The 17,317-nt window shown below is 40.2% G+C and overlaps 2 protein-coding genes across 2 annotated transcripts; both read left to right on the top strand.

The window, feature by feature from the left end:
* The first annotated feature begins 5,920 nt into the window (after nt 1–5,920).
* Nucleotides 5,921–7,087, top strand: LOC131034321 (uncharacterized). The gene is made up of 2 exons (XM_059212393.1): nt 5,921–6,387; nt 6,472–7,087. Exons 1-2 carry the CDS (start codon nt 5,921–5,923, stop codon nt 7,085–7,087), a joined length of 1,083 nt encoding a protein of 360 aa, XP_059068376.1.
* Nucleotides 7,088–7,101: 14 nt separating this feature from the next.
* On the top strand, nt 7,102–7,833 carry LOC131858909 (uncharacterized). Its single transcript, XM_059212392.1, has one exon. It carries the CDS (start codon nt 7,102–7,104, stop codon nt 7,831–7,833), a length of 732 nt encoding a protein of 243 aa, XP_059068375.1.
* The last annotated feature ends 9,484 nt before the right edge of the window (nt 7,834–17,317 follow it).

Raw genomic sequence — 17,317 nt, 5'->3', positions numbered from 1 at the left:
TGATGCCGGCCGTGATTAGCATGTTCAACTGAATCCAGCACTATGGGCATATCGAACTAGCATTCGAACCCCTACAGGCGTAACTCCCTACTCATTGGTCTATGGTGCAAAAGTTATCCTTCCTATTGAGGTCGAGATACCATCTCTACGGGTTTCCTTGCATAATCTTATAGATGACGAAGCCTATAGAGTATCCCGTCTTCAGGACTTAGAGTTACTTGATGAGAAGCGACAAGCTACGTACAACCATCTCAAAGCCTATAAGTAGCGCATGAGCAGAAGCTACAATCACCGAGTTAGACCTCATACATTTGAGGTAGGTGATCTTGTTCTCCGAGAGAATCCTTGCAACCAACCAAACAGAGAACATCAGGGACAGTTTGAATCAAAATGGCTGGGTCCATATGATACCACTGCTGTATTTGGGTCCGGGGCATATCAGCTAGCTACTTCAGAAGGAGAACCACTTGCAGATCCAATCAACAACATGCACCTCAAACGGTTTTATACCTAAGCTGTATAGAGCATCAAGCTCTCCTGCATACCAGAAAAACAATCCAAAAACATTCAGATAAATGTACTAAAGAAAATACAAAAGCATCAAAAGAATAAAGAAAAATCATGCATCCAAATGGTGAACAAACACTCCGGTGGCACCTTGGGTAAGTGCGATGGTGAAAACCTGGCAAACAGGTGCCACTCGTAAAGGCTATGGCTCCATTATCTTTTAGGCTCGTTGCGATCACATTCATTACATACACACATCCATCCATCCAAACCATGGCTTGTTATTTGATCTGCAATCAAAGAAAGTACTTCATTTGTCTTGCATCCTGCTTTTTCATAGTCATGTCTAACTTGGGGGCAATGCCCTTAATCTAGTTGATGGAAGTGGATTCTACATTACTTGTGATTCATTGGGTTCAACATTCAAAACTGTCTCACAAAATCCAAAAACATTCAAAATTGTCTCACAAAATCCAAAAACATTCAAAACAATCATCAAAATACCAAAAACACTCAAAATCACAAAATCCAAAAACAACGGAAAACATCAAAAAACAAACAAAAACATGGCACCACATTGTACATACTCATCTGAGTAGATACCAAGCAAACATTGAACAAAATACTCACACGATGATCCCTTCTCAATCAACCAAACAATCAACATCAATAATCAAACTATCTTCAACAAGGATGCATCCTTCCTTATCTAAACAAAGACAAGATGATATTTTTTCTTTGACAAGAAAATTTTATTTAAGCTATCAAATACTTGGTTGATTTGTGGGTTATTTATATAAGGTTCTTACAACATTGTTTGTATGTCTTCTGCGTTTTTATCCCGATGAAGTTCTGGGGCATGTCCTAATGGTGTCTATGTGGGCAGTTCACTAAGCTACGTGATCTTATGCAAAATGCAGTCATAGATCATTACAGCTTGCTGACTACAGCGTATACCTTGACCATATGAGCATGAACCATTACCAAGGATCCATATTCTTTATTCTTTATGTATATACTGTTTATTTGCAGGTACAATGCTCTTCCTTTGGTTCCTCCTACCTCATCCAAATTGGATAAAGGTTTTATCTCTTATTACGATATGAACTTGTCTCAGGATATGATCAACCTAAGATCAAGGAAGACGATCCAAGTCATGCCTAAACGGAGATGATCCTTGTCTGTTCCGCAAGCAATACTCAGGTCAACTTGACCCATTATATCAAGTTGTTTGTATTAACTTGCTACATCAAATCCATGTAAGAAATACTCAGGTCATCTTGAATCATTATGTCAAGTTGCTTGTATTTTCTTACAACATTTTAAAGCTCAATGATGAAAAATAAAGCACTATGGATCGTCATTCCATCTCATCTGTATATATTGCATTCGGTTGCATTCCATCCATCCATACATTCATAATAGATGCATATCATGCATACATAGTAATGACAATGCATAATCTATTTTCCTTTTCTTCCATAGGAATGAGTCATAGGTCCTCCATTTCTTCTATCTAACATCGAATCCCCTCCTCACCCTCCCCATCTTGATAATCAACGTCACATACCCTACATCATTTCCCATCAACCCAATCAAGCAAGTTACTCTATCTGCACAGGCACATCGACACACACACACTTAGACTATCAACCGATACTCTGATCAAGTATCTTCGGGTCTCAACAGGTAATCTATCATGGTAATCCTATACTACATCAGACATTTATCATAATGACCTAGTCTCAACGGGGCTGCTATGATTAACCACAACCATCCATCCCACGCACACACTATCAATTGATCAACCAATCAAACACAATCCAACGGACAATTACATCAATTGTCTAAGTCCCAACAAGTATTTTGCTTCATATACCTTGACTTCATTGGACAATTACATCAATTGTCTAAGTCACCATCAGGTCACTTTGATTCACTTACTTAGACTTTATCCTGTCCAAGCGACCAACTGACATCAACTGTCATGCTTTGACTCGACCGGGGCAATTAAACCAATTACACCAGATTGTCCAACCAATTTTGATCAAATGTATAGCATCACTCGAAAGCACCACACCACATTTGCACAATATCTCCTGCATAACCTAAGGGTACTCACTGGCTTGATATTTCTCCGTATTCACTCTGTTTTCTTCCATTCTTTCACCGTTATTGCTAATTCTTCTCTTCTAACACCCTGCCAAATTTCATTCTTTTTCGAGAGACCGCCCAATTTTTCAAAAATTTTCGGCCCATCTCTCGAGGGGGCATACCACCTATTAAATTTACATTTTATGGGGCATTTCTTCACACCAGTTTTTCTTTCTTTGAAACAACGCGATAAACCGCACCGTCTCAAAGAGGGGCAAATGTAGTCACATAAATCTGTCCAGCTTAATTAAATGAATATTTGCTATTTATTTGATTAAAAATACACTAGCCATGAGTTAATTAAATTAACATTTAATTAATTTATCTTCAAAATATTCTCCTATTAATTAAATAAATTATTCAGTTTATTTTAATTCATTCATTAAACCAAGTTCACAATCAATTAAATGAATAAATCCTATTTATTTCATTTAACCCCTTTTCCTCTTTTAAATAAATTAAATAAAACATTTATTTAAATCATTAACCTCCCCCCCCTCCCCCACTTGTATTCTCCTAAAAATGCAACTTGCACACATTTATTGAAATAAATAAATTTTATTTTAATAAAAATCCTATTTTTCCTCACCCACCAAATCCAATTGCATTCCTAAACCCCCTTCTAGATTCTTCTAACCCCTTCCTAATTAGCCTAATCTATCCCCTAATTATTGTCACATTCCTAAGCAACTTGGAGTCACTTCTCAAAGACTTCAAAGTCTTTGAAAAACATTTAATGCTTTGTGTGTTCAACAATTTAACCTCCAAAAGTCTTCCAAAACCACTAATGGCTCTTACATGACCATTAATGGCTCTTACATAACCATTTATGGTTAATTCAACTTGTCTCCTCAAGCATTTATTGCTTTGACCATGTTTATCCCCTTTTTGCCTTTGCACAAGAGTTTATCCATTGGATAAAAGCTTTATTCTTTAAATAAAAAGTTTATTCATTCAACTAACCTTGACCTTAACTCCCAAGGTCATGTCAAGCATTTAATGCTTATTCCCTCTCCTCTCAGCCTATCTCACATTAACACATGTCATCCTGGGATTGGGTTGAAAGCCCTCACATGGATTTGAAATCATTCAATCCTGACCCTTGTTGAGATTGCTCAATCTCAACCATCCATTGCTCCATTTTTCTTATAAATAGAGCTCATTTCTTCATAATCCAGATCCTGAAAACTTGTATGCATTTAAGCTATAGTGAATTCTAGAGAGCATTTGGCATAAACCACTAGTATCTTGTCATCTTGGATAAAATAAATCATTTTAGTATCAATAGCATTTAGTATTAGCTTTTTTATTCACATTTAGAGCAAAATACTTCAATCTCAATCCTCCATAAGCATCCATAGTGCAAAAAGCTGCTGAGAGCTACACTATTTTGGAACTTGGAGAGGAAAGGAACAAAGGAGAAGAAACTAAGAGCATGTTAGGAGGCATTTGGAGATGCCTCATCATATTTATCTTCTTAGTTAGATATTTTGTCATGCTTTTGATATCTCTTTTGATATGCTTGTTTAGATTAGTTTTTGATTGATTAACAATAATGGTTTCTTGTGTGTTGTGTGTTATTTATCATTGACTAACCTTTCCCTTTTTGCATAGCATCAATATTTATTTATGCGCAAAGTCCACTTCGAACGTTGATCCTTCCCTCCTCAACATATTTGGTTTTCAGAAAGCCTACAAATGAGTGGAAATTGTTTATGCACTGAGACAATTTTCAAGTCAAATAAATGGGAAACAACTTAAGAAGAAAATCATTTTACCTAAATTTGCAAGCACAAAGCAAACGATGTTCCAGACCTATTGTAACTGCTACTCAATCGTTTTTTACATTGACGAGAGAAAAAGAACTATCTGCAGCAATGCTCAAATACACAGGCCATCGAAACTGATAAAGGCAAAAGAATACAGATGAACATTTTGGAGTCGACAAAGCATAATTAATATGGCCAACGACCACAAAAATTTATTTGCATGCATTAATAAAATTAATAATATTCAAGTTGTCCTATCCAATTATGGACTATAACTATGGAGAGGCGTATGTGGACACTTATTGTGACCTACACTTTAATAGAATAGAGATGCCACATGCCATTTTCTGTACGTTGTTCTGTTCAAATAGTTCAATGCATTAGAGACATGCAAAACTGTCAAAAATATAATTAAATATGCATTGAATAAAATGACATTTTTTAGGGGAACATATCACATGAGACAATATTTTATTAGATTTTGGTTTCATTGAACAAAATAAGATTTCCTTAGATTTTTGTGGAATTCAACTGGCAAGACCAAAATTTATTGTCATTTTAGATTGTTGTAAATAAATAAAATATTGAGTCATTTAACAAAAATAAAAATAATTTTTTTACAATGACAGTTTGCAAAATAGACCAATAAGAAAAAAGATAAATAATTTTATACAAATTATAATAAAATGTACCCTGAATAAAACAGTAAAAATGGTATAAATAATTCAAATTACTATAGTATGATTGACTAGCCTCAAAGAACTGGACGCGTCTATTCTCGCTCCAAAATGACAGTACAGATTGACTAACATGCATGTTAGTCGCGCGTTTTACACCATCGATTTTGCAATAAACGACTGCGATTGACTAACATGTCGATATCACGCTGTACAAAAGGTTCGTTTTGAAGCCAGAATAACCGCGGCCCAAAGAACTAATACATCCAATGGATTGATTAATAATCATGTCTATTGAGAGGGACTAATAATATTGAACATTATTTTATTGATTGAGCTCCACACAAATGGCATCCCATATACATATAAAAGAATTTGATCCTCACTTAAACACTATTTTTTTTCATGGTTTCTTTTTCCCCTGAGACAAGAAAGACTTGAGAGTGCTAATTAAATATGTAAAGAATTCAACGAAAGCTAATTTATTTATTTATTTATAAGAATTCGTACGTGAGGCATAGACTAACACATAGGTAGAGAAAATACCATACGATGCAACCAACTGTCTAGACTAATGAAAAGTCGTCTCGGTCAATAGTCGAAGTGAAGCAATAAACATTTGCTTGTTCAACGGTCGGGGCGATCTATGTTTGCTTGGTCTCCAAGTTTTGTAAGCCAAGAACACCATCTACAAATTCAATCTCCTCTACTGTGTCTTGGCACTATACGAAGGCTCAAACCTTCCAATCTATTGGTTATCAAAATCAATCGCCTCTGTTTGTGTATCGGTTTAACTAGCCATCAATTGTCACGATGACTCTTCTGTTGGGCCCTCCACAGCTCTGCGATTTCAACGAAACTGGAACACAAAATAAAAAATTAGTAAGGTGTGGCACAGTGATCGGAAAGACGGAGAACAGTTTTCAAACCTACATATCCTCAGGGGACGCCTTCCTCGACTTTTTCTTCCACGTCGAGCCCTACACTCAATCTGGCTTGGTAACCCACTTTGTGGCAAACGCATGGAGGCAAAACCCTCTCATCGCTTTGAAGCTCATCTGTCAATTAAGAGGCATCCGAGGAACGGGCAAATCCGACCGAGAAGGATTCTACACCGCCGCATGTTGGATGCATTCTCACCACCCCAATACCCTCCTCGCCAATCTCTCCACCTTTTCACAATTCGGATACCTTAAAGATCTTCCAGAGATACTTCTCCGCATACTGCAAGGACCCCAACAGACTGATCGAACAACAGGGAGCAAACTTGAAAGAATTGAGTTACATACATTGGCGCGCATGAAGAAGATGGGGCTTGCCTAAGCCCGATCGAAGCACAGGCATAATAAATCCGGGACTTCCAGGTATTTTGTCCGGAAGGGCACTGCTGCAAGAGAGGCCAAAAAGTGCGAGACTCTCAAGCCCAGAGAAGAGAGGATTGAAGTAGATTTGTTAAAAGGAAAGCAGAAGAGCGCAGCAGCAAGGGTTTCGAGGAGGCAAAAATTGATGGAAGATGCATGGAGAGCCGTCAAGCGTTACTCCAATGATTCAAATTACAGAGCACTTCATGATGAAATAGCCCAACATTTCGCCAATTTACTGGAAAAGGATTTGGATGCGCTTAAATTGGGCAAATTGGAGGACGTAAGCCTGGCCACAAAGTGGTGTCCTTCTCTTAACTCCTCGTACGATCTTTCTACTCTTCTCTGCGAGAACATCGCACGAAGGGTTTTTCCTCGTGAAGACTATCCCGACGTGGTAGATGAGCGACATTATGTCTACAGGGTCCGCGACAGGCTGGGGAAAGAAGTCCTGGTTCTGCTGCGAAAAGCACTGCAGTTACCAGAAGTGTATATAAGTGCAAATTTGTGGAGCGAATTGCCATACACCAAAGTGGCCTCCATTGCAATGAAGAATTACAAAAAGCTCTTCCTCAAGCACGACCCAGAAAGATTTGCCCAGTTTCTCGTAGACCGGTAAAGGGGAAAAAGAAAATGGCGGCTAGAGCACTGCTTCCACACGAAATCGTTGAACAAGCGCTTCAGTCGGAGGGCAATGATAAGGTAGCAGAGCTTGAGTGGGTGAGAATGGTGGAAGACATGACCAAGGAAGGGAAATTATCTGACAGCTTGGCAGTGTGTGATGTGTCAGATAGCATGAAAGGACTTCCGATGCAAGTCTGCATCGCTCTTGGATTGCTCATTTCTGAAATGAGCAGCCCACCTTGGAAAGGCCACGTAATTAGCATAAGTGCGAACCCAAAGCTACACTTGGTCGAGGGCGACACTCTGGCAGAGAAATACAGATTTACTCAGAATATGGAGTGGAGCAGGAAAACTAATTTTCAGAAAGTTTTTGATGTGATTCTCAATGTTGCCTGCGAATGCAAGCTACAGCCGGAGAAGATGATTAAACAGTTGTTTGTGTTCAGTGACATGTTATTCCACCAAGTGTTGTTAAACCCATTGGAAACAGATTACTGGGCGATAGAGAGGAAATATAAAGAGGCAGGGTATGGGACGCCTCCGAGAGTCGTGTTTTGGAACCTCCGTGAATGGTATTATGGGCCACCGTGGATGTGGAAGACAGAGGGCATTGCAATGGTGAGCGGATATTCTGAGAACTTACTTAAAGTGTTCTTGAACAATGGGGAAATAAATCAGATGCTAGTGGTAAAGCAGGCAATCCAAGGGGAACTTTTCGAGCAATTGGTTGTCCTCGACTAACGCTGCAGTTCATTTCGAGGATTCTGCTGTTAATTTGTGAAAAGGAATGATATATTTATGATATATTATTTAGAGTCAAGGATAACATATAATTAGGGCTATGGTTATGTAATGAGTTAATGTTTAATTAGGGTTAGGGTCAATTATTTTTCAAGATGGGATTTAATATTATATTAGGGTTCAATCAGGGTTAGAATAGGGTTATGGATAGGATTAATGTTAGGTTATAATTAAAATTACTATTCTAGGATAAAGCTTGGGATTAGGGTTTGGGTTGATATAACTTTAGTTGAAGTCTAACCTTAATTGAATCTTTCTTTTTTTTTTCTGTTTAAAGGGGTAAAAACTTTATTGAAAATCAGACACAAGAATTACAAAGAGAACCAGAGCCCTGAGGCCCCAAAAAGAACCACAAAACCAAACCCAGATTAGCCAACTTCATATCTATCCATGTCCTCAACAAAAATCTTTTGCAGGTCCTGACAATAATCCAAGGGGTGATGCTCCCAACCTTCAACTTTCCAATCACTACCATGTTCTGAGGCCCACTTAGCCAGGCAATCGACTGCTCTATTCCATTCCTGAGGAATGTGGATGAAAGACACCTGCTCCATTAAAGAACTAATTTGAAGAATCTGCTGAACAATCCCTACCAACTGCCACTGAATCCCACACACCTTCTGCTCGGTCAACAAGTTAACAACAATTTGTGAATCCGATTCGCAAATAACTTTCCTTCGACCCAGCTCCCAAGCATGCTCTAGGGCATAGAGAATCGCAAATCCCTCCATAAAATTATTAGACTGCCATCCTTTATGCACCGAAAAGAGGAAAACCACCTCCCCCAAACTATTCCTACCAACCCCACCAACTCCAGTAGGGCCTGGGTTACCCCTAGAGGAGTCATCAGTGTTAATCTTGATAAACTCATCTTGAGGAGGTAACCACCTTTTCACCCTTTGAACCTTCTTCATAGCACATCTACCTCTTCTGACACAAGCTGAGGCAGGAGACAACTCCTGCAACCCCAACCTACTCAAAATCTCCGCCTCTTCTCTACCCAGAGGAAAATTCACCTCACATTTAGCTTCCACCATCTCCCAGATCATAACAATGACTCTATTCCACACTTGTTGAACAACCAATCTAACCTCACAAAAGATCCTCTTGTTCCTCTTGAGCCAGATCTACCATGGAATGAAAATGGGCCCAATATACTAGACAATTTGGAGGAAGGAGGACAAGATAGGAGGTCTGCCCAAGCTACTCCAAAATTCCACTAGAGAATCCGCGTGAACACAAGGATGCTTCCACACCCCCCACCAATAGTGCCAAATAAGCATAAAGAAGGGACATTTGAAGAATAGGTGTGAGGAATCTTCTTCCCCATTACCACACAAAACACAAATAGAAGGCCCCAAGAATCCCCACTTGCGGATGTTATCCCACGTTAAGCATCTATTCAAAGCCAAAGTCCAAGCAAAGCAGTTACACTTCGGCCAAGAAAAATTATTCCACACATGTTTCCACCAGTGCACCTCTCTTCCCTCCAGTCTTCGGTTCAACAGTTCCTGGTAACCACTAGCCACAGTAAAGACGCCCTTAGGATTTGGATACCAAGCAAGTCCATCCCTACCCTTGAGGGAACTACAGTGTCTACTCACCAAAATGCCATGTAACTCTACACACTCTTCCTCCATCCCAGCAACTGACCACTCATTAGGAGCCTTCCACCGCTCCAAATCCAGCCGCCCGCACCTATAAACAGCCTTGAAATCACTCACCCTTGACCACCCTGCCTCCAGAAACCTCTGGCACAGATTCCCAAGGTTAGGAAACTGGTAAAGGATGGGAGGGTACCCATCCCAAGAATCGTTCCAGAAAAGGACCTCTTGCCCCCTCCTGCAATTCCAATGAGACCTGCCTTAATGAGAGAAGCCCCACTCTTGAGAGCATACCAGATCGATGAACCTTTTCCATTAAGCGGATATCTAGGGATTTCCTCCATCGGGATCCTCTGCATATATTTGATGGCCAAAATCCTAGCCCAACCTCAGTCCTGCTCAACACACCACCTCTAGTACAGTTTAACTGCAAGAGCTTCCCCAAATAAAATAGATTGCCTTAAGTCAAGCCCCCCTGACTACTTCGAGCTACACACTAAGTCCCAATTGACAAGACTCCATTTAGAAGAGGACAGATTGCCTGCCCATAAGAATTGCCTGGCCAAGGAGTCCAAACCCTTCAAGAACCACTTAGAAGCCACCTGAAGCATACAATGATAAATCGAAAGAGCCTGAACTACCGACTGAATCAGTTGAACCCTCCCAACAAAGGATAACCACCTGTGAGTCCAGTGTGTAACCTTCGTGTGAAATTTATCCAAGATACCCTGCCATGACTCCTTAGGAGGGTTCCTAAGAGAAATAGGGATACCCAAATAGGTCAAGGGCAAAGAGCCAACTTGGAATCTTAGGATAAGAGCAATCCTCCTTTGAATAGTTTCAGGAGTGTTGAAAAAGAGGATAGAAGATTTATCCTCATTGATCATCTGGCCTGAAGCCGCAAGATAAACATCCAAGACCTTATGCAGATTAGTAGCTTCTCTAATCCGAGCAAGTCCCATAAGGGTCATGTCATCAACAAACTGCAAACGAGACTACGATTGCAAATCATTACCCCAACTCCAGCTCTGAATAATACCCAGAATCACATTATACTTGATCAGCCTCCCCAAACCCTTAGCCAGAAGAATAAATAAATAAGGGGAGAGGGGGTCCCCCTGGCGTAGACCCCTAGAAGCACCAAACAGCTCATATGATCTCCATTAATTAGCACAAAGAAGGAAGTAGACGTAACACAACTCATAACCCATTGGATCCATTCATCAGCAAAGCCAAAAGCCCTAAGGATCTTCTGGAGGAAGAACCATCGAACTCTATCGTAAGTCTTAGCCATATCCAGCTTGATAAACATAGCTTTTTCCTTGGAGGTTGCCATAGAATGAATGGTCTCCATAGCAATGACCACACCATCCAAAATTTGGCATCCTTCCACAAACCCACTCTGCTCCTCAGAAATAACATCCCCCAGACACTTCTTCAACCTATCCGCTATCAGCTTAGAGATGTTCTTATAAATCACATTGTAGAGAGAGATAGGGCGAAACTGGCCTAACCTACCAGCCCCATCACACTTGGGGATTAGAGCAATGAAGGTCACATTCAAAGCCTGAAGCATCTACTTATTCTTCTGAGACTCCTGGACTACTTCCAGTAAGTCCAGTTTGATGATATCCCAGAACTCTTGAAAGAATTCAATCATGAACCCATCCGGTCCAGGGGCTTTTCCTTTCCTCATGTGAAAAACAATCCTCTCTAGTTTTTCCAGCAAAATAGGACCCAAAAGCTGCTCATTCATCTCCCTGGTGACAAGAGAAGGAATGCAAGAAAGAACCTGATTCTCCTCCACCAATTCCCCTTGAGAGTCCTCACTAAAGAGGGACCAGAAATACTGTAATAACTCCCTAGAGATCTCCTGCAAGGATAAACACTGTTCACCTCTCTGATTGACCAAAACAGGATGGAATTTCCATGTCTTCTTGCTTTCACTGAGTTGAAGAAGAAAGCAGTGTTCTTATCCCCCACCTGAAGCCAATCAATACGAGCTCTATGTTTCCAATATATTTCTTCCCGAAGCTCCCACTCCTCTACAACCTTAACAACCCTATCTTCCTCCCTAAGCAAGGCCTCAGACAAACCATGCTCTCTGATTTCACTGGTGATGCCATTCAACACAATTTAAGTAGCTTCTTTAGCCTGAAAAAATGTTCCTGAAACCCTGACGGTTCCACTGTTTAAGCTGAAATTTAACAAATTGTAGCTGCTTGGCAAAAGTGTACATAGCAGTGCCAAAGGTCGGCCTCCCTTTCCTCCACCACTCCACTACAAGAGCCTGCAAAGCAAGATCCCGAAGCCACATAAGTTGAAATTTGAATGAAGGAGAGCGAGCGACCTGAGCCGAGGAGGAAACCAGCTTGATGGGCCAGTGGTCTGACCCTCTCCATTCAAGAATCTTAGAGCTTGTGGTCCACCCCCCACCAATCCAAAAACTAGAAACTAGAAAATGGTCCAGCCTCTCCGCAATCCAATACTCCCCCACCCTCCTATTGTTCCAAGTGAACGAACCGTTACTAGGCTTAATGTCAACAAGGTGCAACGAAGATATACTATCCTGAGAAAGGCTAGAAAAAGGTTCCAAACGCATAACACCCCCCTTCTTCTCGCTCAACTCAAGGATGGCATTGAAATCTCCCACCATAATCCAAGGATGAAAAGGGACCAGCCTTCGCATACAAGAAATATGAGACCATAAGTTCTGCTTACCCTAATGATCAATAGGGGCATAGATATTAGAAAACAAGATGAATTCTCCAGTCTCAAGACTAGAGACAATCCCAGATAATGAAGATCTGGAGGCAACCCACCAGACAGGGTGAAACCTTAAAGGGTTCCAAAGATAGGCCACCCCACCAGAGGAACCCGCTGCCCCAATACACCGACACTCGCCTCGTCCCCACAACTTCGGCACCAGGCCCATCATACTCTCCACTGAGAGTTTAGTTTCTTGCAAGAATAAGACATCAGGTGAATGATTCCTAATCAAATCCTGAACAAATTTTTGTCTAGGGCCACTGTTCGAGCCCCTCACATTCCATAAAAGCACAATCATTTTGGGGGATTGAAAAAGTGAGAATCTAGAGTCTTTACTGACCTTGACCCAACCAAATTCTCTCCCATCAATTTGATCTTCTCCAAATCCTTCTTTCTGTCGACCTTTGAGATCTTCTCTGAAGCACTTTTCTTAATATCTTTCTGATGAAGACCCAGGTGAGAGGAGGGCTTATTACTTTTACCCCCAGCCGGATCCAATTTCAAAGCTATCGAAGAACCCTACCCCCAACCAAATTTAGCTCCAAACCAGAAGTGAGTCCCAACTAGACCCCTACTAGCTGATCCATCTCCATATGTTGGCTTCCAACCACTTGCAGAGCCTAGGAAGGGTCCTCAATCACTCCTTCTGGAGCCCCCCCTGAAGCTCCTTGATCCAAAGGGGTAAACCTTGGGTTCACCTCCTACTGGCTAAGGTCATCCAAGGCCTCGAATCTGTTAAAGGTATCCTCCTCCTATCTCTCCTGTAAGGGCCTCTTTTGTCCTCGATTCCTATTCTTTGTCTTAACTGAGACAAAACCATCAGCACCCGCACCCTCGATCGTCATAGCAGCTTTTCCTTTATCAACCCCATCTAGAATGTGGGCCGACCTCTGAGGTTGGCACTCCACCGATTTATATCTAGGACACTTGCACTATAAATGTCCATACTCATGACACAGAGGACACCGAAATGGTAAAGTATCATAATCTAACTGTTGAACCCATGAATAAGAATGCGCACACATATCTATAGCATCTGGAATAGGTTTACTAAGATCAATTTCAACACAGATACGTGCAAAGGTCATTACCTTTCTCCCCAGTGTTTCTGTTGAAGATCCCACTAGCTTCCCAAGCAATGCAGCAAGCATCCGGAGCACATCCTCCCGACAACATTCCACTAGAAAGCGTGGTAAATGAACCCATACTGGAACCCTATTCGGGAGCTCCTCCAAAGGGTTAAACCCTGCATGCCAAGGTTTGATGAACAACCCCACGTGGTTGTAAAAATACGGGCCTCTTTCAAAAACCCTATTGCAATCCTCCATGCAATTGAAAGTAACTATAAAGTAGTTGTTTGCCAGCAACATAATCTCCATTTCCCCTTCTGAAGCCCAAGTCCTCTGCGCCCAGTTTTCCAAAAACTGCAAGAAAACCCTCATTCCCAAAAACTTGCCATATAGCGAGTGTTTTGAAAAGTACTCAACGTTTTCGGCTATCATCTCTGGAGGAATAACCAGCCTCGGCCTCTCATTGCATCTCTCTAAGCAACCATTAACCTTCAAAATGCGAGAGCTACTAGCACTACCAGACTCCATATTGTAGCATCCTAAAATTGCGACACTTGCAATTTCGACTGCATTTCGGTCTTCACGATGGCGACGCAACACGGAACCTGAATGGAGACCCCGAAATCTGATTATGACATCAAAAACTGCATTTTCTTGCACCCTGGCCTGAACCTCCTTTGCACCCTGCTGTCCCGGGAGGTGGGACCAGAGCGCCCAGCGCCCTGGTCCTTCAAGACCAGGGCACCCAGCGCCCTGGTCCCTGGGTCCTATTTTGGGCCCGGTCTCTTTTGGACTTCGGGTCTTTATGTTTGCAAATTGGAAAATTGTCTTTCCTGGTCGGCCTAAGGTCGAGAAAATCAGGGTAGCCTTGCTTTCTTAACCCTTGAAACACATTTAGCATCCAATCTTGCATTGTGTGGGATTGGATCTTGTGGGTTTCAACCCCTCTTTTGAATGTAAAGTCTCTCCCCTAAGTGAAAACCATCAACCCTAGTGAATCTCCCTTCTCTCTCCTTGGAGTTGGAAGAGGGGAGAGCAACTAGGGTTCGATCGCGATTTTTTCGCTTTACATTTTGGTGAACCCGACGTGAACATCCTTCCTGATTATTCATGGTTAGATCTGCAAATTGGATTCCTTGATTACATTTCCATGTTTGATCTTTTGCAAAATTTTAGAGGTTAATTGCATAAAAACCCTAAATTTTCTCTTTAGTAATTAAGCTTGTGAAATGTCTAAATGTTAATGCTTGTTTCAGATCTGCCCTTCTATTACAAATTATCAATTCATATCTATGCTTTAATTTTGAAAATTAAGTGGTTAAGTGTTAAAACCCTAATTTTTAAAACCCTCTTGATTCAACCTTTGTCCGACAATTTCACTGATCAAAACATCCCCAAATCAGCTGTAACTTTGGATTCCGCAATAAAATCACAATATCTTTCATCCCTGAAAATTTGGAAAAAAGTTGAGAGGACCGTGTGCACTCCGAGCGCCATCGTCCCTGACATTTTTTCCGAAATTTCGGGAGCTAGATCTTACTGTATTTTCCTGCTAAAATCCAGAATTTTGGCTGATTTTATCAATTATAACACTTTCAAAATTACAGTCAAAGTTGGTCTTGTGATTGCTTGGATTAAGGCTTCTAAACATTCAAAAATCATTGAAATTGAAATTTTGTGTCAAAATTGTGTTCTTACTCTCCTAAATCTGAAAAGTGTGTTTGCATTCATTCGAAATTTCAGTGCTTTATTCAAATTCTTACAATTTGTGACTTTTGAAATTAAGTGCTTAATTACAACAACTTTAATTTCCGCTTTCAAAATTGAATTTTGCGTGAAATTGAGTCAATTTTTAAAATTCAAAATTTGCATTGCTCTTGACATTCCCTCTAAAATCATAACATTCAAAATTTTAGTTTCCCTCTCTTTTTCAAAATTCAAATTTTTGCATTTTTCGACAATCTTGGTAGGGTTCAATTTCAAGATTGCAACTTTAATTTGGCCTATCTACAGATCGTAAAATCACTCAATTTTTTCAGGTTAGCTGTAAAATCATCATAACTTTCATCCCTGCAAATTTTGAAAAAAGTTGCGAGGACCGTGTGCACTTCGAGCGCCACGGTCCCGGACATTTTTTCCGAAATTTCGGGAGATTGTCCTGATTGTATTTAACAGCTTAAATCTGGAAGATTGGCTGGTTTTACTGAAATTTGCTACCTTTAAAATTCAAAACTTTCTCTCTCTCTCTAGTGCATGAGTTTTACAACAATAAGCCCTACTTACACTATTCCCGTTAGACGAAGCCGTAGAATTAAGTCTTTCCGAGGTTTAACTACTGAGGAGATGGAACCTAATTTGAATAGCCTTTTTAACGAGGACATGGGTAATTCCTCTAATCCTCTTAATGATGAAGAAGCTCTCCATGAGGTTTCTGTAGAACAACTTTCAAAATTGGATAACCAATTTGACGATTTTCGACAATGGATGTCTCAAGAATACCCTGATAGTCAAGCTCTTCCTTTAATTGAGGGTCTAAAACGTATGCTTCAAAGTGATAAGAATGGAATTGATATTTTGCGTGGTATTGCACACATTGTGGATTCAAATGTGATGCCTATGAAAAGTTGTGCCGAAACCTTAGGTTATACACAACCTCCTACTCAAGACAATCATTCTATTCCTTTGACGACTCCTATTGCTAGTATACCTACTTTTACATCAAACATAATGACTACTTCAATACAAGACATTCCTCCTATGATCACTAGTCATGGGGGCAATCCTTCTTCTTCAATTAACCCTCTTCCTTCATTCAATCCGATTTCTTCATTCACTCCTTCAATGAGTGTTCCTATTACATCTCCACAAATGAACATGATGCAAGGGGGCAATTCATTCAATCATTCCATTCCTCCTTGTAGTGTTCCTCCTGTCCAATCATCTCCTATGACTAATTATCATAGAGTCCCACCACCTTACTCTTTACCTTCTTTCAATAACATAACACATCCATCACAATCTAACACGTCCAATATGAACTCTTCGACTGAAGCGACCATTAACAATCTTGCACAAACTGTCTCTTCTTTACAGCAACAAATTGCCTCTATGAATCAATCTAAGTTTAGTGTGCCCACATTTGATGTTGCGAGCCCACTTTCTCTCGACATTGTCCGAGCTATTCCCCCTAAACATGTTGAAATTCCGCATTTGGAGCTTTATAATGGTAAGGGTGATCCTCTAACACACGTTAAGACCTTTCAAACAATATGTACTGATTTTGCTTATGACCAAAGGTTGCTTGCAAAACTGTTTACTAGAACATTAAGAGACAAAGCCCTACAATGGTATTGCTCGTTGCCTTCCTATTCTATTACTTCTTTTGAACAACTTGCAAATGCTTTCATTCAACAATTTCAAAACAATATAAGTCCTAAAGTTACTTTGATTGATTTAATGCATTGTAAACAAGGTGTTAAAGAAAAAGTGACTGATTTCATTGGTAGATATAAGCATTTGTATGCTCAAATTTCTTTTCCAGTGCCTGACAATGATATTCAAAGAATCTTCATTTCTAATTTACAAAAAGACATTAGAGAAAAACTCCTATTTTCTGAGTTTACTTCTTTCCAACAGTTGTGCGCAACTCTTCACAATTATCAACTGACTGTGAGTCAAATGGAACAATCACATCCTATGGCTCCGAGTGATAAGGGTGATAGTAGTCAACAACCATTTGGGAAGTTTAAACCGAACAGAGAGTCCATTAAATTCAATGAAAACATCATCAACAACAATGTGAATGCAGCATCAGGTGCGCCTCCTATTTCTAAATTTTTCAAGAAAGAAAGAAAGTATACTCCTTTGAATGAATCATTGCATAGTATTATGAATAAGTTATTGGAACAAAATGTGCTTACTCTTCCTCCTATAAGACAAATTGATCCTGCAAAGATTACTTCACCTTATTTTGATAACAAA

This window comes from Cryptomeria japonica, chromosome 10 (genome assembly GCF_030272615.1).
Source record: "Cryptomeria japonica chromosome 10, Sugi_1.0, whole genome shotgun sequence".
Lineage (NCBI taxonomy): Eukaryota > Viridiplantae > Streptophyta > Pinopsida > Cupressales > Cupressaceae > Cryptomeria > Cryptomeria japonica.
The sequence above is the reverse complement of the archived record's forward strand: the minus strand, read 5'-3'. Positions and strand labels throughout refer to the sequence as shown.

Excerpts from the sequence above, each read along its gene's own strand:
- LOC131034321 (XM_059212393.1), top strand. The coding sequence starts at position 5,921 with ATGACTCTTCTGTTGGGCCCTCCACAGCTCTGCGATTTCAACGAAACT. Across the intron at positions 6,388-6,471 it reads AGCAAACTTGAAAGAATTGA|GTATTTTGTCCGGAAGGGCA; the intron begins GTTACATACATT and ends CGGGACTTCCAG.
- LOC131858909 (XM_059212392.1), top strand. The coding sequence starts at position 7,102 with ATGGCGGCTAGAGCACTGCTTCCACACGAAATCGTTGAACAAGCGCTT.